At 43.1% G+C, this 21024-nt stretch overlaps 1 protein-coding gene across 1 annotated transcript in view; it reads right to left on the bottom strand.

Moving 5' to 3' along the window:
- Window positions 1–1550: 1550 nt before the first annotated feature.
- Window positions 1551–21024, bottom strand: part of LOC130282112 (bone marrow proteoglycan-like) — a 54348-nt gene continuing 34874 nt past the window's right edge. The window contains exons 2-6 of the mRNA XM_056530016.1: window positions 9893–9949; window positions 7535–7767; window positions 6927–7064; window positions 4508–4613; window positions 1551–1798 (exon numbers count right to left, since the gene is read on the bottom strand). Coding sequence (XP_056385991.1) covers window positions 1740–1798; window positions 4508–4613; window positions 6927–7064; window positions 7535–7767; window positions 9893–9949 — 593 coding nt within the window. The 3' untranslated portion in view covers window positions 1551–1739. The remainder of the gene's footprint in view (window positions 1799–4507; window positions 4614–6926; window positions 7065–7534; window positions 7768–9892; window positions 9950–21024) is intronic.

The following is a 21024-nucleotide window of genomic DNA, read 5'->3' as shown; positions in this document are numbered from 1 at the left end:
CGTATGATGCTGGTGTGAATGTTTTTACCTGTGTGTTTTGCTACAAATTCCAATAAAGCTGCAAGTTCTTATGAAGTGCTGGATCACCGCTTCTTTGTTGGACCAAGGGCCAGCTTATTGAGGTGGCTCTTTCTACCTCCAGAGGGTCTATGACCTTCAGTGTAGATGGTGGCTTGACAGAACTCATTAAAAAGGAGTAGAAAAACCCTGAAAAGCCCAAATCTTCAGTAGGAGATTCAATACGGTATACCCCCTGTATACCGAAGAGTCCAAGAAGTGGTGTCCCCTCTTAAGGTTAATGTTGCCGTAGTGAAATTGTCAAAATAGACAATAGTCCCTGTTTAGAACAGTACAATCCCCTGTTTAGAACAGTACAATCTAAAGGATCCAAATGGACTACAAAATAGAAGTGGCACTCAAGAGGAACTTTGTGCTCTGATAATTGTTCTCTCATAATAGCCTATGCTACACTATATAAGTGTAACAGGGTTTTGGGAATGTCCACCTATATCGCTGTCATCCCTTACACTTGTTACCTCTTTACACTTGGCGGGCCAATCCTGAGCCCCTGCTATCTGGGAGCTGGGGTACATATCTGTAGCAGTGGCTCCCCACAACAGAGCATCCAGGTTATGGATGTGGGGTACTTTTGGGAATGTCTCTGAGTGATTAATAAAACTGACACAAAGCTAACTTGAAACTAACTTTGTATTGCATAAAGAGCCAACCACGCATAACGTAACATAACAAAGCAGTAAAGCACAAAAATCGGACAAATGCAATGTGTATGTAGGTCTCACCCACCCACAATAACAGCTCTGCCACCCCCCCCCCCCCAACCACCTAATCTCCTCCCTAGCGACTGTTGGGTATTTTCAGTTGGTGTACATTGAATCGGTTCCCATACAAAGCCCATCTTCACAGTGTTACTTGAAGTAAGCTGAAAACTTAAGGGTCGGGTCACATGTAGTGTAAACGCTGTGTTGATGCAAATAAAAATGCAGTACACTTATGGGATTTCAGCTGTGTCAAATATGCAGGTGAAGTTAAACTATTTAATGGTTTAATTTCACCTGCATATTTTGCACAATTTCAGTACAATCTTCATTTTTGGCATGATTTTGGAAAGATCACAGCAAAAACAGAAAAAAATAAACACAGAAAGAAACGCAATGCATGAACACAGCCTCAGGGGAGGTGCATCACTACTAAATACCCTGATCAAATAGAGATAGCAGATGGATGGGGTGCGTAGGGGTCTAGAAGGAAGTAGGAAGAACTAGTAGGAAGAATATGTCCACAGGAAGTCAGAGTGACATTTCATTGGAACCTTTAGTTATTGGAAGAATTGTAAAGTCAGGATTGTGATCACATGACCAAATTAAAGTAATGAGACAAATGGATGCAGCTGTGCTGGAATAAAACAAATGACGCTGCAGGACCAGTGATAGTGAGTGTGCATGATATGGGCAAAAAAACAAACAAACCCCGACCACATAAAAAAAAATAATTATAATTAAACTGTAACAATATTTTGAAAATGCCTTATTTTTTATTGGATTTTTGAATATGATCTGCTTAAAAACACGGTGCAGTATGAAAAGTCAGAGAATAGATATGAGAAGAATCACTAAAATAAAAAACAATGGCTCATGTGATACTTTTTAGACTTTCAACAGAAGCTTCAGAGCGAGAAGTGGTGGCAATGTATATGTAACCAGAATTAGATGCGGTTGCTGTTAGAAGGTGCAGACGAAAGGCAAGGTATAGCAGCAATTGATAGAATACCACTGGCCATCTGAAAAGTAAAAAAGAATCATGCGTGAATGATGGAACAGATTATATCCAACACTTTTTACAGAAAAAATACACAACACGAGTAAAATCGTCAAGAAAATGTTGAGAAACTTTTTCAGAGATTGTTCAGGATTCTGCTGTCAATCCCATTGAATTTAAAGGGGTACGCCACTGGCCAGCATTCGTGACATTTAGTTCCGAGCGCTGTGTGCGTCCTGCGGGGGTCAGCCACGCCCTCTCACACTCTGCTCCCTCACTGCAAATCTACGGGAGGAGGGGGGTTTCGGCCATGCTCCCTCCCATAGATCTGCATCGAGGGGCGGGGTGTGATGTCATGAGGGGGTGGGCCAACCATCACAGCGCACACAAAGCGCTTGGAACTAAATATTCTGAACGCTGGCCAGTGGAGTACCCCTTTAATTCTGTTATACATTGATATCTGACAGTCCCTGATCATTAAGGGCCCTATAACATGACCTGACCCTGCATAGTAAACAAGCACCGATCATGTAGATTAGTCCTCTTTTAGGCTATGTTCACACAGCAGAATTTCCTAGCAGAATCTGCTGGAAAAAGTTCACTAGGAAATTTTTCAATATTTACTACACATTGGCCCTGCTTTACTAAGAGTTAATGTAGTTTTCTGTGTGTTTTTTTTCCCTTACAGGTATTTTTTCCACAGTATTTACAAATTTTTCCCTACGTTTTGCTTTTATTTGCAACAGTCCTAAATTTTTCAGAGCTCAAATCCACCGCTTTTTATGTGTAAACCTTAGTAAACATGTTGGGAACACGCCCCCTTTATCTGGAACACGCCCATTTTGTGAGGGAGATGCCCTTTTTACAGTTTTTTCTTGTGAGGGAAAAATGGGGTGACGGTCGAGTTTCAATTTTTATTTTTGGCGCAAATTTTGCAGCACATGACATCCGCCAAAATTCAGCTGCCAAAACACGACAAAAAAAAACATTGAAATCAAATTAGTGAATAACCCCTCCATTGTGTTGAATGGTGATTTTGTTACCCCATTTACATGGCGGAAATTCTGCAGTGGAAATGCTGCTTTCTGGATTCTGCAAAAACATTAAAGGGGTATTCTGGCCCTAGACATCTTATTCCCTATGCAAAGGATAGGGGATAAGATGTCTGATCGCGGAGGTCTGCCACTGGGGATAAACTCTCATGCAGCACCCCCTGTCATCAGCCCCACGAGGCAAAGAACGCTCCGTGTCTGATGACTCACGCTACAGGAGCCGGAGTATTTTCACATCATGGCTACGCCCCCTTGTGACGTCATGCCCCGTCCCCTCAATGCAAACCTATGGGAGAGGGTGTGACGGCCACCATGCTCCCCATAGGTTTGCGTTGAGGGGGTGGGGCTGTGACATCAGGATTCTCTGGCCCCTGTATCGTGTCATCAGACACGGAGTGATCTTTGCTCCGCAAGACTGATGACAGGTGGGTGCTGCATGAGAGATTGCTGGGTCCCCAGCAACGGGACCCCCGCGATCAGACATCTTATCCCCAATCCTTTGGATAGGGGATAAGATGTCTAGGGCCGGAGTACCCCTTTAATCATGTCTTTGAATTTTTCTGAATTCCTGGCGGAATCCAATTAAAGCCAATGGGGCTTTTATTGAGCACACATAAATTCCTACGAAATTCTTCTCAAATTCTGATCAATTTTTGCAAAACTGCAACAATTCTGCAGCAAGCTATGCAGTATGGAATTTGAGCGGAATCACAGAATTTCCGCCATGTGAACATAGCCTTACAGAGACTTTGCAAGGCTTGAGCATTGGGCAGGGAGGGGAGTACGAACAATCTTTGTATAATTTGTGTGGCCCTTTGCTGTAATCAGTTGGCAGCCGCACATACCTTATTATATGGGGAGATATGTGCCCGACGGCCAAACATCTCCGCACGTAATAAGAGATATGTGGCTGACAACCGATTAGCCATATGGATGATATGGGATGATATCGGCATTCACCTGTGTAATATGGCGTGGTGATGGCATTTGCTGGTAGATGGTCTGCCACCTTCATTAACCTGCTTTTTGGTTAGGATGTGTGAATATATGTGTGCCTGCATGTTAGTATATGAATATGGTAAGTATGCATGTAGGGTGTGTGTGCATGAAGGAAAAATAACTTGCCTCACTGCATTATAGGAACCTAGGTAATCTTTAAGAAGTGATATATATATATATATATATATATATATATATATATATATATATATATGGTGTAAAATAGTGTGGTAACTCATTAAGGGGATACTCCAGTGTCAACATTTTTTTTTTCAAATGAACTGGTGCCAAAAAGTTATAAAGATTTGTCAATTACTTCTGTTCTTAACCCTTCCAGTACTTAGCAGCTCCAGTATGCCCCAGAGGAAGTTGTGAGGTTCTTTCCAGTCTGACCACAGTGCTCTCTGCTGACACCTCTGTCCATGTTAGGAACTGTCCAGAGCAGGAGAGGTTTGCTATGGGGATTTGCTTCTACTCTAGGCAGTTCCAGACACGGACAGAGGTGTCAGCAGTGAGCACTGTGGTCAGACTGGAGAGAACTACACAACTTCCTCTGGAGCATACAGCAGCTGATACATACTGGAAGGATTAAGATTTTTAAATAGAAGCAATTTACAAATTTGTATAATTGTCTGGCACTAGCTGATTTGAAAACATTTGCTTATCTCCTGTCTACTTACTTGACAAGTTAAGAGCAGTGCACCAGGCTCCACACCTATTGGGGTTTCCACAGGCCCAGTTTGTATAGTCCAATCTACTCCCATCCGCATTCAAATAATGACAACTCTGCATGAGAGACAAACAGTCAACATTCCAACACCTATAAACACCACAACACTGGGTTATTATGGATTCTCTATACAGTTGCTTTGTACTGTAAGCTGGCCATAGATGTGTTGGCAGACAAATGTGTAACTGGCCGACCATATAATGTGTGTGGTTGGTTTTTGACTACCCCCGACAGCAGATGTCGGGAAAAAGAAGGATTAAGAATGTTAAATTCGAACGAACTCATGTTTTTGGTCCATTTTTTGTTAAAGGGGTACTCCGGTGGAAAAAAAATTCAAATCAACTGGTGCAAAAAAGTTAAACAGATTTGTAATTACTTCTATGTAAAAATATTAATTCTTCCAGTACTTATCAGCTGCTGTATACTACAGAGGAAGTTGTGTAGTTCTTTTCAGTCTGACCACAGTGCTCTCTGTTAAGTACTAGAAGAATTAAGATTTTTAAAAATAAATAATCTATAAATCTTTCTGGCACCAGTTGATAAAAAAAAAAAAAAAAAAATTCCCCAGAGTACCCCTTTAACTGTCCTCTTTTTCAGAGATGTCTGGCAGGGGCTTTTTCCTCTCTCACATTCAGAACAAATGCATGCTCAGCAGAATACCAGAGTATCCTCTAATTATCCCTAGCTGTGTCTCAATAATGTAGCCCTGGTATAGGAGCCCAGAGGTCTATCAGAAGATTTTAAAACCAATCAAAGATATTATATTTAAGTGTACCCATCATCAACAAACTTTTTTTATATAATGCAGATAATACCATTATATGTATATTTGTAATAAACATTGGTTAAAACGTGTATATTTTTGTCCCTGCAGGTATTGCCTGTGTGTCTCTATGAGGAGTCTAAATATAGAAAGTGAAGGTGGACAAGCAGGGCTCTGTACACTAAGGACAAGCAGGGCTCTGTACACTGAGGACAAGCAGGGCTCTGTACACTAAGGACAAGCAGGGCTCTGTACACTGAGGACAAACAGGACTCTGTACACTGAGGACAAGCAGGGCTCTGTGCAGTGAGGACAAGCAGGGCTCTGTGCAGTGAGGACAAGCAGGGCTCTGTGCAGTGAGGACAAGCAGGGTTCTGTACACTGAGGACAAGCAGGACTCTGCACACTGAGGACAAACAGGACTCTGTACACTGAGGACAAGCAGGGCTCTGTACACTGAGGACAAGCAGAGCTCTGTGCAGTGAGGACAAGCAGAGCTCTGTACACTAAGGACAAGCAGGGCTCTGTGCAGTGAGGACAAGCAGGGCTCTGTACACTCAGGACAAGCAGGGCTCTGTACACTGAGGACAAACAGGACTCTGTACACTGAGGACAAGCAGGGCTCTGTACACTGAGGACAAGCAGGGCTCAGTGCAGTGAGGACAAACAGGGATCTGTACAGCGAGGACAAGCAGGGCTCTGTGCAGTGAGGACAAGCAAGGCTCTGGACACTGAGGACAAGCAGGGCTCTGTACACTGAGGACAAACAGGACTCTGTGCAGTGAGGCTCTATGACACGCCCCTGGCTCACACCTGAGGATGATTGACAAGCCAGGAGCCTGCACAGATTCCTGCTTGTCCTGCCTTCACTTCCTGTATTTGGACTCCTCATAGACACACACAGGCAATAGCTGCAGAGACAGCATTTTTTCACAACTTATATTACAAATATACATAGAATGGTATTTTCTACATTATATAAAAAGTTTTTGTTGATGACAGGTACACTTTAAACCCTGGGTGTGCAAAATTAACACTAAAATATTTCCTATGATGAACCCCAGGAAGTCCAGTCTGTCATTGTCTGGGGTGATCGGGAGAGATTGGCCAACAGTTACCTTATGTGTACAGTTATCTTGTATGTTATTATCCAGGTGAAAATGATGGATGGGATATCCTTATTATATCTCACCGCTGATCGTCCGGAGTCTGGAACCACCACCGATTAATTGTTCGGCAGAGCCCCGGCATATACACAGTCAATGGGTCCAGATGAAGTTGGCTCTGTTCACTGTATAGTGTCCATACCTGGTTACTGTAGGTCAGCACCTGTTCATTTCAACAGGAGTATAGCTGCATGGTCACTACACACTGAATGGAGTCAACAGCCACTGGCCCCTGTGTACTGTGTATAGGCCAGTGCCAGGGCTCTGCTGAACAGCTGGTTGAATGGAGTGTTGGGTGGCCTCCAGGTTCCACCTCCAGGTATGACAATGTGATATTATTTATTTCTCATTGTGTCAAGATTTAGTTTCAGAAGAAATTTTGAAGTAACATTATGGACGTTTTCTAGGGCAAAATCTGCCAGCCCTTCCCAGATACTTACGTTGTAAGGTTTATAGACACCAATCCATACCCATCCATAGCGGTTACCACATGAGCTTTGTGCCATAGCTCTCACTCCATTATTAACGCAGGAGCTGTGTATGGAGCTTAGACTTCCACGGTAACATCGACAGTAAGCCTAAATCAACAATAAAATGGAATTATTTTAGGGCATTGATTGTACAGAGGAAATTCTTTTCTTTTTTTGAACACACAGCTCTCTGCTGACATCACAAGCACCGTGCTCTCTGCTGACATCTCTGTCCATTTTAGGAACTGTCCAGACCAGCATATGTTTGCTATGGCAATTTTCTCCTAATCTGGACAGTTCTTAAAATGGACTGATATGTCAGCAGAGAGCACTGTGCTCGTGATGTCAGCAGAGAGCTCTGTGTTCCAAAAAGAAAAGAATTTCCTCTGTAGTATTCAGCAGCTAATAAGTACTGGAAGGATTAAGATTTTTTAATAGAAGTAATTTACAATTCTGTTTAACTTTCTTGCACCAGTTGATTTCAAAAAAAGTTTCCCACAGGAGTACCCCTTTAAGCACTTAATGTGATAAATCCTAAAAACTTCATGAGCTATACCCAAAAAATAATTGACACAAACCTGAGCGAATAGAAAGATCATCGGACTAGTGAAGAGACGAATGTGGCATGTTGCTTTGCCAGGGCACATATTGCCATGTTTAGATCCGCACTGTAAATCCAGTGAGACATTATGATATGTCTCCTTTGGGCAGTCACCTACAGGGGTATTGTCAAGGATCTCAGGCATGTTACATTTATTCAGTTTGACATCTGGAACAATTGATCTGTCTAGATCTTCCTGAGGACAATCACCTAAAGCGTACACAGAATGAGAATCAGACTTACTGTATATTTGGCAGCATTTCAATTGATATTAAGTATAAAGTTAAAGTGCGGACACATCTCTAAGTTTAATAACAGGGTTTTCTCCTTATGTAGTGCAAAGACTCTAGTCACACCCAGCTCCTAGGGTCTGAGGGATCCTAAAAGGTCTCTCTGTCCAATATAAGGGTATGTTTACATGACGGAATATCCATGCAGAATTCCATCGGAATATTCCGCACAGACATTCTGCTGCAGCAGCGTCTCATTCATTTGAATGACATGCACTGTTCACACGGTGGAATTTGCAAGGCAGGTGTTTCTGCCATGAAAATCCTGATTCTGGCATCACCAGAAAGAATAGACATGTCTATTCTTTCTGCAGATTTCGCTTGGAAATGCATTGTGGTCTATGAGACGGTGCATTTCCAAGAGGTCCTAGTGCCTGCTGGATTAATCAACTGTGTGGAATGTCCACCCTGTTTTCTGGGGGAATTCTGCAGATTTTACGCCATGTTAACATGGCCTAAGGGTCCAGTACAACAAATGACCTGTTATAGTTGAAGAACCCTGTTACAAATTTTCCCATGGGAGAAGCATTAGGTAACTACTCTGGTCAACAGAAGTGTCTATTCAAAGGGGTTATCCAGTCTTTAAAAACTGATAACCCATCCTCATGATAGGCCATCAAAATTACATTGGCAGAGATCTGACTCCTGGCACCCCCAGCTATTGGAAGAGGCCATGGTGCTCGTACAAGTGCTGCAATCTCTTTAGTGTTCACCTTTAGGTTTATACGTGTTTGAAAACACTACAGTATTAGCAATAGCAGTGCAAGATATTGCATTGTCGCATTTACTTGCATGGTGCACAAAGGTCATGGCTTCCTCAATGTGCTGATTGAGAAAGAAGTGCAGGAGTGGGACTTCTGCAGATCCAACATTGATATGGACATAACATCAATTTTAAAAGGCTAGATGACCCCTTTAGTGGAAACATTCCAGCTATTTAGAACAAAGCAAAAGATATATTCGGCACCGCTACACAAGTGGATCCCTTGCTGTAATCCAGCTGTTGGATCCTATACACCTAGACACACGCTGAACCCCTTCGGCATAAAATGGTAGTGCTCACGATGCAGCGGTAAGGTAAAGCACATATACACATCCAAGAAGGAAAAAACGGAGCACATACCAGTAAGGTGATTGCCGTTGTAACCTTATTTCATATCTTCAATTCGGGGTATGCGGTAGAGGGAGAGGGAGGGTGGACGGAAAGCTGGTTGGGGAACGTCAGGCCAAGCCTGACGTTCCCCAACCAGCTTTCCGTCCACCCTCCCTCTACCGCATACCCCGAATTGAAGATATGAAATAAAGTTACAACGGCAATCAACATTATTGGTATGTGCTCCGATTTTTCCTTCTTGGATGTGTATATTCCAGCTATTTATGCTGCCATCACCACAGGCAGCATGTAATGCCAACAGGCTCCCTGATAATATCAAATGTTGTTTTTTCTTGAAATGATGTAATACACACAGTGTAATTGTATGCAAGGCTCAAGGACATCACATTTGGGCTTCTTCCTGACTGGATCTGCTTGATCGACAGATTTTTATATGGATATAGCATGCAGCCGCACAGACACACACATACGTAGAAAAAAAATGCAGCTTCATCTTCCTCCTCTACCTCTTCCGTGACCAATAGTTAAAGGGAACCTGTTATCTCTTTGATTCTCTGCCTGAACCACAAGTCCCCAGGGTGTCCCCTAGAGGCTTCTTCCTGCCCCACCAGCCTTGACTGATAGACCTTTCCCTGTTTGAATATGGGGAGAGATGAATCAGTCAAGGCTGGCTGGGCAGGCTGAAGAGACTGGGGGCAACACCGACAACTCTGAGGTTTCGGCAGCATGAAAGTAATGACAGGAATCCTTTAATGTTTTAATCGGGACTAATTTTAGGGCCAAGGAAGGCTTCTGAACATCAAAGAGCTCACAGGTAAGAAAATGGTCACTGTAGGTCCCTAAAAGTTTATAAAGTATATATTCAGGGATACTACCCATTTTCACAGACAACAAATAATAACATTTACTCAATTTCAAATAGGAGACTCACCAGACTTTTCAGCGGAGATGGTCCCCACAAGAAGCAACAGCAGTAGGTGCAACATGTCTGTTAAGAAAATAAAATGTTCCTCAAATCAACGTCTTTTCTTAAATATTTGGGATCAACATTTAAACTAAGTTGATTTACCTTTTTGGAGATTAGAGCCCTTTGTAGCTTCAGAATTATTATGCTCTTCAGATAATTTCTTGTTTTATAAACCAAATTTTCTATTTATAGATGAATTTTGGGAAGTTGTGGTTTAAGGTATATTAGAACTTGATAGAGAAAGAGTAAAATTGCACAAGGTGCAGATAGTATAATCTCGGTACACACATGTCGATTACATAAGTGAAAGAACCTCAATGTAACGGTGTTCAAAAATGTAAACCAAAGCATATGACAATTGGGTCAAATTCAATTCAGTATTCAGTAGAGAAATTTCTTTAGTGTATAACATGTTCAAATAGAGAAGAAAAGATTAGGGGGCTGTTTTGGACCTCTAAGATCAGGGGTCCTCAAACTTTTTAAACGGGGGGCCAGTTCACAGTCCCTCAGACCCTTGGAGGGCCAGACTATAGATAACAAAACATGAACAAATTCCTATGCACACTTATATATCTTATTAGTGGACTACCACTTTAAGTACGCAGCACAGTTCCCCCCACATTAGGTTGGCAGTGTAGATCCCCCCACATTAGGTTGTAGTTCCCACACATTAGGGTTGGCAGTACAGTTCCCCCACATTAGGTGCAGTACAATTCCCCCACATTAGGTGTAGTACAATTCCCCCACATTAGGTGCAGTACAATTCCCCCACATTAGGTGCAGTACAGTTCCCCCACATTAGGTGCAGTACAGTTCCCCCACATTAGGTGCAGTACAGTTCCCCCACATTAGGTGCAGTACAGTTCCCCCACATTAGGTGCAGTACAGTTCCCCCACATTAGGTGCAGTACAGCTCCCCCACATTAGGTACAGTACAGTTCCCCCACATTGGGTGCAGTACAGTTCCTCCACATTAGGTGCAGTATAATGTTCTCCCACATTAGGTGCAGTATAATGTTCCCCCACATTAGGTGCAGTATAATGTTCCCCCACATTAGGTGCAGTATAATGTTCCCCCACATTAGGTGCAGTATAATGTTCCCCCACATAAGTTGCAGTATAATGTTCCCCCACATTAGGTGCAGTATGGTCCCCCACATTAGGTGTAGTGTAGTTCCACACATTAGGTGCAGTATAATGTTCCCCCACATTAGGTGCAGCATAGTCCCCCACATTAGGTGCAGTATAGTTCCCCACATTAGGTGCAGTGTAGTTCCCCCACATTAGGTGCAGTATAATGTTCCCCCACATTAGGTGCAGTATAGCTCCCCACATTAGGTGCAGTATAATGTTCCCCCACATTAGGTGCAGTATAGCTCCCCACATTAGGTGCAGCATGTTACCCCACATTAGGTGCAGTATAGATCCCCAAATTAGGTGCAGCATAGATCCCCCAAATTAGGTGCAGTATAGCTCCCCACATTAGGTGCAGCATGTTCCCCCACATTAGGTGCAGTATAGATCCCCCAAATTAGGTGCAGTATAGCTCCCCACATTAGGTGCAGTATAATGTTCCCCCACATTAGGTGCAGCATGTTCCCCCACATTAGGTGCAGTATAGTTCCCCCACATTAGGTGCAGTATTTTCCCCCATAGACATACAGCCTCCAGCCATACAGTGTATGGCTGGAGGCTGTATGCCTATGTTCTGCCCCACTTCAGTGCTCCGACCACCGCTCCTCCGGTCCGGACATAGCAGTAAGTCCCGGGACCGAAGGTAACACTTACCTAGCTGGCCTGCACATGTTCCCATCACTGCCCTGCTCCTCCGCGCTCCGTTGCTATGGGCGCACGCTCGGCGTCAGTGACGTCCCTGCGTGCGCCACCTTCCCGGCGGCCCCTGTGTTTTTAAAGTAAACGCGGGGCCTCCGAGAGCGCATCCCTGTGTCCCGAAAACATCTTTCGGGACACAGGGATGTCCCAGGCAGTGGCGGGCCGGATAAATGTCCTCGGCGGGCCACATGTGGCCCGTGGCCCGTAGTTTGAGGACCCCTGACTAAGATGATTAGTCACTGGGCTCTCAGGTATGATCAAAAAGCAAATGGACCACCATTCCTAAATTCTCTGTTTCTCAATGACTACTTAAAAGGGGTTATCCTACTTAAAGGGGGTATATATCAACTGGCTTCAGAAAATTAAACAGATTTGTAAATGACTTCTATTAAAAAATCTTAATCCTTTCAGTACTTATGAGCTGCTGAAGTTGAGTTGCTCTTTTCTGTCTAAGTGCTCTCTAATGACACCTGTCTCTGGAACTGTCCAGAGTAGAAGCAAATCCCCATAGCAATCCTCTTTTACTCTGTGCAGTTCCCGAGACAAGCAGAGATGTCAGCAGAGAACACTGTTGCCAGACAGAAATGAACAACTCAACTTCAGCAGCTAATAATTATTGGAAGGATTAAGATTTTTTAATAGAAGTAATTTACAAATATATTTAATTTTCTGGAGCCAGTTGACATATAAAAAAGTTTTTTCCTGGAATGCCCCTTTAAATTCAATGTTGAAGGCATCACTGACCACCTGAGGCTTTACCCTAAAATATTTATACAGTATGTCTGACCACCAGGAATACAAATTTCAACAAAACACACATAGAAATGGGCTAAATAGGGGTTATTCCAAGGTCAAATATTCCATATCTCCAGGATAGTGGGTAACTAGTTGACCCGTGGGGGGTTTGATTGCTGGGAGATCAGTTGTCCTTAAATGAACCATTCATTCTCTGCAGTTTCTGAACATTGCAGAGCACTGAGGTCAACAATATTCAGAAGTATATTCAAAATGAATGGAGCTTTGAAGCATGCCTGCTGCCCCTTCATTCATTTGAGGACAATTGACCTCTATTTTCAGGATTGGTGAAGTTCCCAGCGGTTGGACTCTCTTTCATCAGCCAGTTATCTGGTGTAGTACTGTATTGGCCTAGCTTTGAAGAGTAGTTTTAATATAGCCAAATACTATTTTTGTGAGAGTGAATTGGAAAAGGCAGTCTTGGAGGCACAGACCATGCCGGCACCGCCACACAGACAGGATCCCCACCAGCACACTTTCAAAGGTACCTACTGCAAAAAAGTGGACTGCCAAATTGGACCTGGGAAAGGCACCCTTGAGTGCCGAAACGCGTTGTCCATATTTCTCGATAAAATATTTATTGTCCTGTGCTGGTCTGCGTCGGTTTCATTGTGTACAACCCTGAGCAGCGCCTCCAAGACTGCCTTTTCCAATTAACTCTCACATTTCTAAGCTGGGCCCACGTTGGAAACCCACAATCGGTCCGAGTGCAGCAGCTCCACTTTTATTCAACCAAGTGAAGTTCAATCGCCACGACCTACAACAGCCGTGGAAACAAAACGTCATCACCTCATAGGTGAGTATATCACTTAGGTGCTCGAGTTGTGTCGATATTCACTACAAGGGAGCGCCCCCTGTCTCTTTTTATCTCTCCCATCCTCGTCAAATACTATTTTGTAATATTTTTCTATTTTACACAATTGTGTAAGAATATAGTTGCTATATGGTCCAATTATCCAGTAAATGCTTTATATCACACAATTACTTCCAGGTCCTCTCAACTAGGTAAGTGGGGGACAGGTGGCATTCCAAGTTTGCACTCCATACATTCTCTTCTAAATCAGAAGAGACAGCTGATTCATAAAAGTGGCTGCCACTCTGGTTGACTTAAGATTTTTGTGTATTATATTTGTATCTGCTGAAAGGAAAGTGTATTTTATGTTAGGAGACAGTCACCTAACAACAACTGATGAGCTGATGTCTGAAAAGAAATGTTATGCCTTTTAGATTCTGACTTGGACCTGAAGAGACCTCCTGTTCTGACCCAGCTTGCTCTCTGGTACTGTTTTTGGATTCTTTCTTGGTTCTGATGCTTTCCTCTGATTTTGACCCCTGGCTTGACTCTGATTACACTTTGGTTTCTGACTTAGACATTGACATGCTAGTTCGTTCTATCCTTTTTCATATCTGTCTCGTACACTTAGCACAGGGACCTGTTAGGGGCCACCAATTAGGGTGGATTGTACAAGACGACATGGACACTTGGCTGGAATAGCTTAGGGCTGCACTAACCCCTACACATTACAGAATCACAGGCCTAATTATGCTTTTTCTGGTCCACGTGTTCCATTATGGACACTATGGGGGGCTTATTCAAAGACCTGTTTAATAAGTGCTGTTTTATTAGCGCCATTTGTAGTGATATCAGCACCAGATTTTCAGAAGTGGGGCACGGTTTTGGAAAATTTGGGGCAAGTTTGTCCCGTGTCTAAAACAAACAAACAAAAAAAAAACAGCACATCATTGCTGTTGTTTAATACCAGGCTAATTTGGTATTAACTGCAACACTTTTGTACACCAGAAAATTGTGATAATCCTTTGAAAAAACTGTGATAATAACACACGATGCCTAGCCACATCCCTTTAAAAAAACAAAAAACTAACAGGGCAATTTATCGGGCACTAAATATCTGAATATTGTATAATGTGTGGCACTAATAAAGGAGAACCCCAGAAGTGTTTTTTTCCCACTCACCAAACTCTCTTGAACTAACATTAGTCAACAGATTTTTTTCATGTGTTAGGATTGTTATATGAAGTTGACAGAGTCCCAATTAGTTACTCTCTGCCAGGGACGTATGTCTACAGAGGAGTCCTGTGCATGTCCTTACAATGGAACGATCCAGCGTTAAGATGTCAGTTCCACCAAGGACTTTCAGACACACTGAAAGATTTGCTTGTCAGTAACCAACCTCCTGACTCAGGCTGGGTTCACATCACGTTTTTGCAATACAGTTCCCGCATACGTTTTCAATTTGAAAACCGTACGGAACCATATTGAAAACCGTATGCATTGACTCTCCATCGAAAACCGTATGTCAAAAGATGCATCAGGTTGTGTCCATTTTGCATCCTGTACGGTTTTATCAGTTTTTTCCCGTACCCAAAACCGTAGCCTACCACGGTTTTTGGTCCGGGTGAAAAACCGTATTGAAGCGTATACGTATACTTTTTTTTTTTTTTTTTACATGGGAGTCAATGGGAACTTTGCATATGGTTCCATCCGGTTTTCACCATATGGTTTTTAACTTTGCACAGTTTTTTTCTTGGAATTTCAATCAAACAAGTGAAACTTTATTCATAATGGAATGAAAAGTTAAAAACGTATACCTTTTTTTCTTAAAAAAACTGATGCAACGGACATAATTTTTCAAACCGTATACGGTCTTCAACCATATACGGATTAAAATTTGTACACACTTTTTGCTACAGTTTAGTCAGGTTTTGAGGAATCTGTGTTTTTATCAAAAACCTGATACAGGTACTGTATTGCAAAAACATGGTGTGAACCCAGCCTAACTCGACAAAGCCATGACTATTTTTTGTACACCGAAACAGACTGTTAATAATAAATTATTAAGCCAAGCATGGCTAGCGCTATTGTTGCATATGTCACAGCATGTGAAATTTGTGCCCAAGCCAAAAACCCCAGAGTTCATCCCACTGGTGAACTGTGCCCTTTACTTACTCCTAAACAGCCTTGATCTCATATTTCAATGGACTTTATGATATGTCTTCGGGGAAGAGTGTTATCTGGGTGGTAGTTTTCAGATACAGTAAAATGTGCCATCTTATCCATAACCTATTGCTAAAGAATTATCAATATTACATTGATCAAGTGGTATGGCTGCATGGTATCCCTGAAAACATTGTATCTGACTGGGGAGTACAGTTCTGAAGATAACTTTTTCTAACAAGTTGGGTATTACCCTGTCTTTCTCCTCAGCCTTCCACTCAAACACAATTGTGCAATCTAAAAGAGTTATTCAGTTATTAGAGCAATGTTTTAGTTGTTATGTCTCTGACTGTCTAGTACATTGAGTTTCATATTTGGCCTAGGTAGACTATGCCATAAACAACTGTGGTGACTTAATGGTGGCGTGTTGTGTAGGTTAAGGTTGTTGTGTCTGTGACTAGAGTTCATGATGCCAGGAGTGTTAACCACCACACTTTCAAGGATGAAGTGGTTGCCTGAACAAACAGGTGATATAAAAGGTACCGTTCAGTTTAGTGTGATTTAGGCTGAAGGATGCTTTTGGAAACCACAGTTGCTTTCTTAGCCCTTTGGGACTTGAAGTCCTCCTCCACTAAGGTATAATTTTAAAGAGTACCTATCATCATCTAAACTCTCCATAATCCCCCCTCCCCATCTGTCTCTGTCTATTCCTGTAATTATTTTTTTCTCAAAACCCCCTAAAAATACCTTTTTCCTGAGCTATTTGTCAGCTCAGTCTCCTGCTGTGTGTGAGGGGAGGAAGGGGGCGTGCCCCAGCAGGCACTACGTCACTGAAGCCTGCTGGGGGGGGGGGGCACTTCTGCCCTCACTTCACATTGTAGCCTGGACTTGGGAGAGCAACGGAGCTTACAGCTGCAGGCCGGTCCGGAGAAGGTGAGAACTTCTTACACACAGCTCCCTCACTTGTCCCCAGCCGGCTGGCCATGTCTGCAGCTGCTGCCGGCACAGCGCTCACTCCCGCTTGTCTGATGGACAGGCGGGAGCAGTGCTGTGCTTGTAACGTGTCCCAGCCGCAGTCTGAGATTTCGGGCTCATGCCAGTCCTGCATGAGTCCGAAATCACTATCAGCCAGGACATGTAGGGAGACCCCTACACACAGTAAATAATATTGGAGCCTTCTTTTGGACCACAAGCTGGAAGCAGGGAGGGATTTTCACTTTTTATTTACACAGTACACATCATTGTATATAATTAAATATATATATATATAAAAATATATATATATTCGTCATAACAAATATATTTCACTATACTCTAAATATTCGCGAAATCGCAAAGTGCCGACATTTGCGGTAAAAATTTGCTGTTCGAATATTTGTGCTCAACACTATCTCTGATAAGTCATCTAAAATACATAAAATTGTGTTACTTGGAATACGCTGACATCAATTCTAGCATGTTCCCATTTCTACAATAACAAAAGGCCGATAATGAAAAAGTTCCAAAACAATGTAAAGGTTACAGCCAAATCCCACGATTACTGAGACAAGATGGCCGCTGTTGTCGAACAAAGCAAAAATATATGACTGTTGTTGACATACTGGTAGAGGTCCCATGACTCATATCTGTGTGGTCATTTGTATTTTTCCTGTAGTTGGTGATACTGCATAGCGCCATCTGCAGGGGAATTTGCACAGTGCTGTCACGGGGGGGGGGGTATGGTTGTTATGTGTTCCTCGGTCCTAGGGAAGGCCATTTATTCCCATTGGTTAAGAAGTCCGTACCACGGGGTTGTTTGATTGACAGCAAGAGATCATAAAAGCACCTGGGGACAGGAGGTAACGCCGGTTGATGGGAACAGAGGACACCAGAAGATGCCATGAGGTAGTAAGACGTCTCCACCAGCCCCAAGGGGGGGGGGGGGCATGCCAAGATGAGGGCCCTGAGAGACCGTCGCAGGTACTGCTGTGTGTCATGGATAGAAACCCGGTAACTATACCATAGTTACATATTGGCCCTGATTTACTAAGAGTGGAGTGTAGGTTTCTTTGTGGGTTTTAATTCCTTACAATTTTTTTCCCACGATATTTACTAAGCTTTCCCTGCATTTTGCACTTTTCCCTACATTTTGCTTTTTTTTTTTTTTTTTTAACACATGCTCTGATCTGTCGGGTTTTCCTCAGTTCAAATCCACCACATTTTCTGTGGAAACCTTAGTAAATATGTTGTTTTTTTGTGAAAATGTTGGGAACACGCCCCTTTTCGTTGGTCATGCCTCCTTTTCCCGATGGTCACGCCCCTTTTTCTCAGTAAAATGGAGAGTTAGTCGGGTTTTCTCAATTCTGGTTTAAATTCTGGCACAAATTCTGTGCAGACAGAATTTCGGGTGCAATGCGCCAGAATCTGGCGCACAACCCGACAAAACATGTTGGGTTTGCAGAAGTAAATGTGGGCCATTATGTCGCTTCCTTGCTTCTTTGTTTCTATATACAGTAGCTATTTTGGACATGCAACTGGTAAGTTAACTCTTAAATGTAAGAATCAGAGTTAAGATGTGGATGTTATTATGGCAATTGAGATAGCGAATAGATATTAAATCTCCATTGAGATTGTAGCAAGTTTAGTATATAGATCATCCAACTTTCATCTGCAGAGGGGGGGCATGGCCTATGCGTATCAACGCTTTAACATTAGTGCACATGTAGCATAGTTGCCGATCCTTCGCTACCTTATTTGTCATAAATAAACATATATCCACGGAGTTCCTAATAGGAGCTCCTGTCAAATTTAGTACAGTTAGATATATATTGTGCTGTATCTAAATTGTTGTACTGGTTGTGTATGGTTAGGCAGATGGGCTAATGTTAATGATTGCATCACTTATATCCACCAATAGTGTTAAAGATGTACTCCGGTGGAAAACTTTTTTTTTTTTATTCAACTGGTGCCAGAAAGTTTAACAGATTTGTAAATTACTTCTATTAAAAATTCTTAATCCTTCCAGTACTTATTAGCAAATGCATACTACAGAGGAAATTCTTTTCTTTTGGGATTTATTTTCTGTCACAACCACAGTGCTCTCTGTTGACACCTCTGTCCATTTTAGCAACTGTCCAGAGCAGTAAATTTTTGCTATGGGGATTGTCTCCTGCTCTGGACAGTTCCTCACATGGACAGAGGTGTCAGCAAAGAGCACTGTGGTTATGACAGAAAAGAAATCCAAAAAGAAAAGAATTTCCTCTGTAGTATACAGCCGCTAATAAGTACTAGAAGGATTAAGATTTTTTAATAGAAGTAATTTACAAATCTGTTTAACTTTCTGGCACTATTTGATAAAAAAATAAAAAAAAATAAATAAAGTTTTCCACCGGAGTACCCCTTTAACGATTGTGTCACTTGTATTTCCTATATCTAAAGAGTAGGGGGGATGCCCGTTCTGTATTCATCTTGGTATAATATTTTCTCGGGGAGTGATGCCATAGATTTAATGACTGGTGTGTGTACAACACAGTCACTTATATTTACTGTAATTTTCTAGCCTCTACAGTATACCGTATATACTCGAGTATAAGCCGACCCAAATATAAGCTGAGGCCCTAATTTCACCCCAAAAACCCAGGAAAAGTTATTGACTCGACTATGAGCCTAGGGTGTGAAATACATCATCCCCCACCTGTCATCATCCAGATCCGCGTCATCATCACCCTGTCATCATCGAGACCCCCGTCATCATCACCCTGTCATCATCCAGACCCCCGTCATCATCACCCTGTCATCATCCAGACCCCCGTCATCATCACCCTGTCATCATCCAGACCCCCGTCATCATCACCCTGGCATCATCCAGACCCCCGTCATCATCCAGACCCCCCCTCCCTTCATTATCACCGCCTGTCAATCCCTTCAATCAGGGGTCTTCAACCTGCAGAGCTCCAGATGTTGCAAAACTACAACTCCCAGCATGCGGTGGGGAGGGTTAGTCGTTCCGGGCTGTCCATCTTCACCGGGAGGCCCTCTTCTCCGCTCCGAGCCTGGCCTCGGACTAGTGACGTTGCCTTGACGACGACGCACAGGGACGTCCCTGCGCATGAACGTCCCTGTGTGTCGTCATCGTCAAGGCAACGTCACTAGTCCGGGGCCGGGCCCGGAGCCTCCTGGTAAAGATGGACAGCCTGGAACGACTAACCCTCCCCACCGGACGGTCCCTGCAGCATAGATGACCAGGACCAGCTCACCCTTCCTTCCCACCGAGGGGAGGTGAGTAGAAAACTAAAGGGGGGGGGGGGGTCTGGATGATGACGAAGGCCCGGCAGTGGTCTTCAACCTGCGGAGCTCCAGATGTTTCAAAACTACAACTCCCAGCATGCCTGGGCATGCTGGGAGTTGTAGTTTTGCAACATCTGGAGGTCCGCAGGTTGAAGACCACTGAAAGGGATTGACAGGCGGAGAGTTCACTTGAGTATAAGCCGAGGGGGGCATTTTCAGCACGATTCGGCTTATGCTCGAGTATATATGGTAGCTACTGTCTGCATAAGCTTAGTGTGCTTCTATATATGTTCTATACGTTTCTTATTTTACACGTTTCATATATGTAGTCATTGCGCTTATATATTAAATAATGCTTCAATAATGTTCTATATGGATATATGTATAATCTGTGTCTTTATATAGTCATTTTGTTTATTAATCATAACCAATAAATCTGCATAGTTAATAATACCTGTGTGTTTTTTTTTATGATATTGCAAAACATACGACCTCTAGCTTAAAGATATGAATTGCATTATAGATATTTCAGCAGTTGAGAAGATCACATATATTAATCCTATATTCAGGAAGTTGCCCACAGGGATGATTCACATATAAATTGTGGTCTCATATCTTACTCTTCCTTGTCCCACTTATTTCTTTTTTATGTATTTGACATGTACTTTTGGAAATTTCCTGCGTCTCTTAGGAACCTAGTTGAGATTTCGTATGTAATGACAGTTCCATTTTTGCTACATTATAACTCCTCTGATAGATATAAAGTCTTAATGAGCTCTTATCCTAGGATGTTAATTACACAATCCTATATGCCTGATCTCGATGGTTTGCTAATGAGACTGCCTGTTACGCCTAGCGCTCCGGGTCCCCGCTCCTCCCCGGAGCGCTCACGGCGTCTTTCTCCCTGCAGCTCCCCGGTCGGTCCCGCTGACCGGGAGCGCTGCACTGTCATGGCCGTTGGGGATGCGATTCGCACAGCGGGACGCGCCCGCTCGCGAATCGCATCCCAGGTCACTTACCCGTTCCCGTCCCCTGCTATCATGTGCTGGCGCGCGCGGCTGCGCTCTCTAGGGCGCGCGCGCGCCAGCTCCCTGAGACTTAAAGGGCCAGTGCACCAATGATTGGTGCCTGGCCCAATTAGCTTAATTGGCTTCCTCCTGCTCCCTGGCTATATCTGGTCTCCTCCCTTGCACTCCCTTGCCGGATCTTGTTGCCCTTGTGCCTAGTGAAAGCGTTTTGTGTGTCT

Source organism: Hyla sarda, chromosome 7 (genome assembly GCF_029499605.1).
Source record: "Hyla sarda isolate aHylSar1 chromosome 7, aHylSar1.hap1, whole genome shotgun sequence".
NCBI classification, from domain to species: Eukaryota; Metazoa; Chordata; class Amphibia; order Anura; family Hylidae; genus Hyla; species Hyla sarda.
Note: the sequence above shows the minus strand (reverse complement) of the source record. Positions and strands in the feature narration are given on the sequence as shown.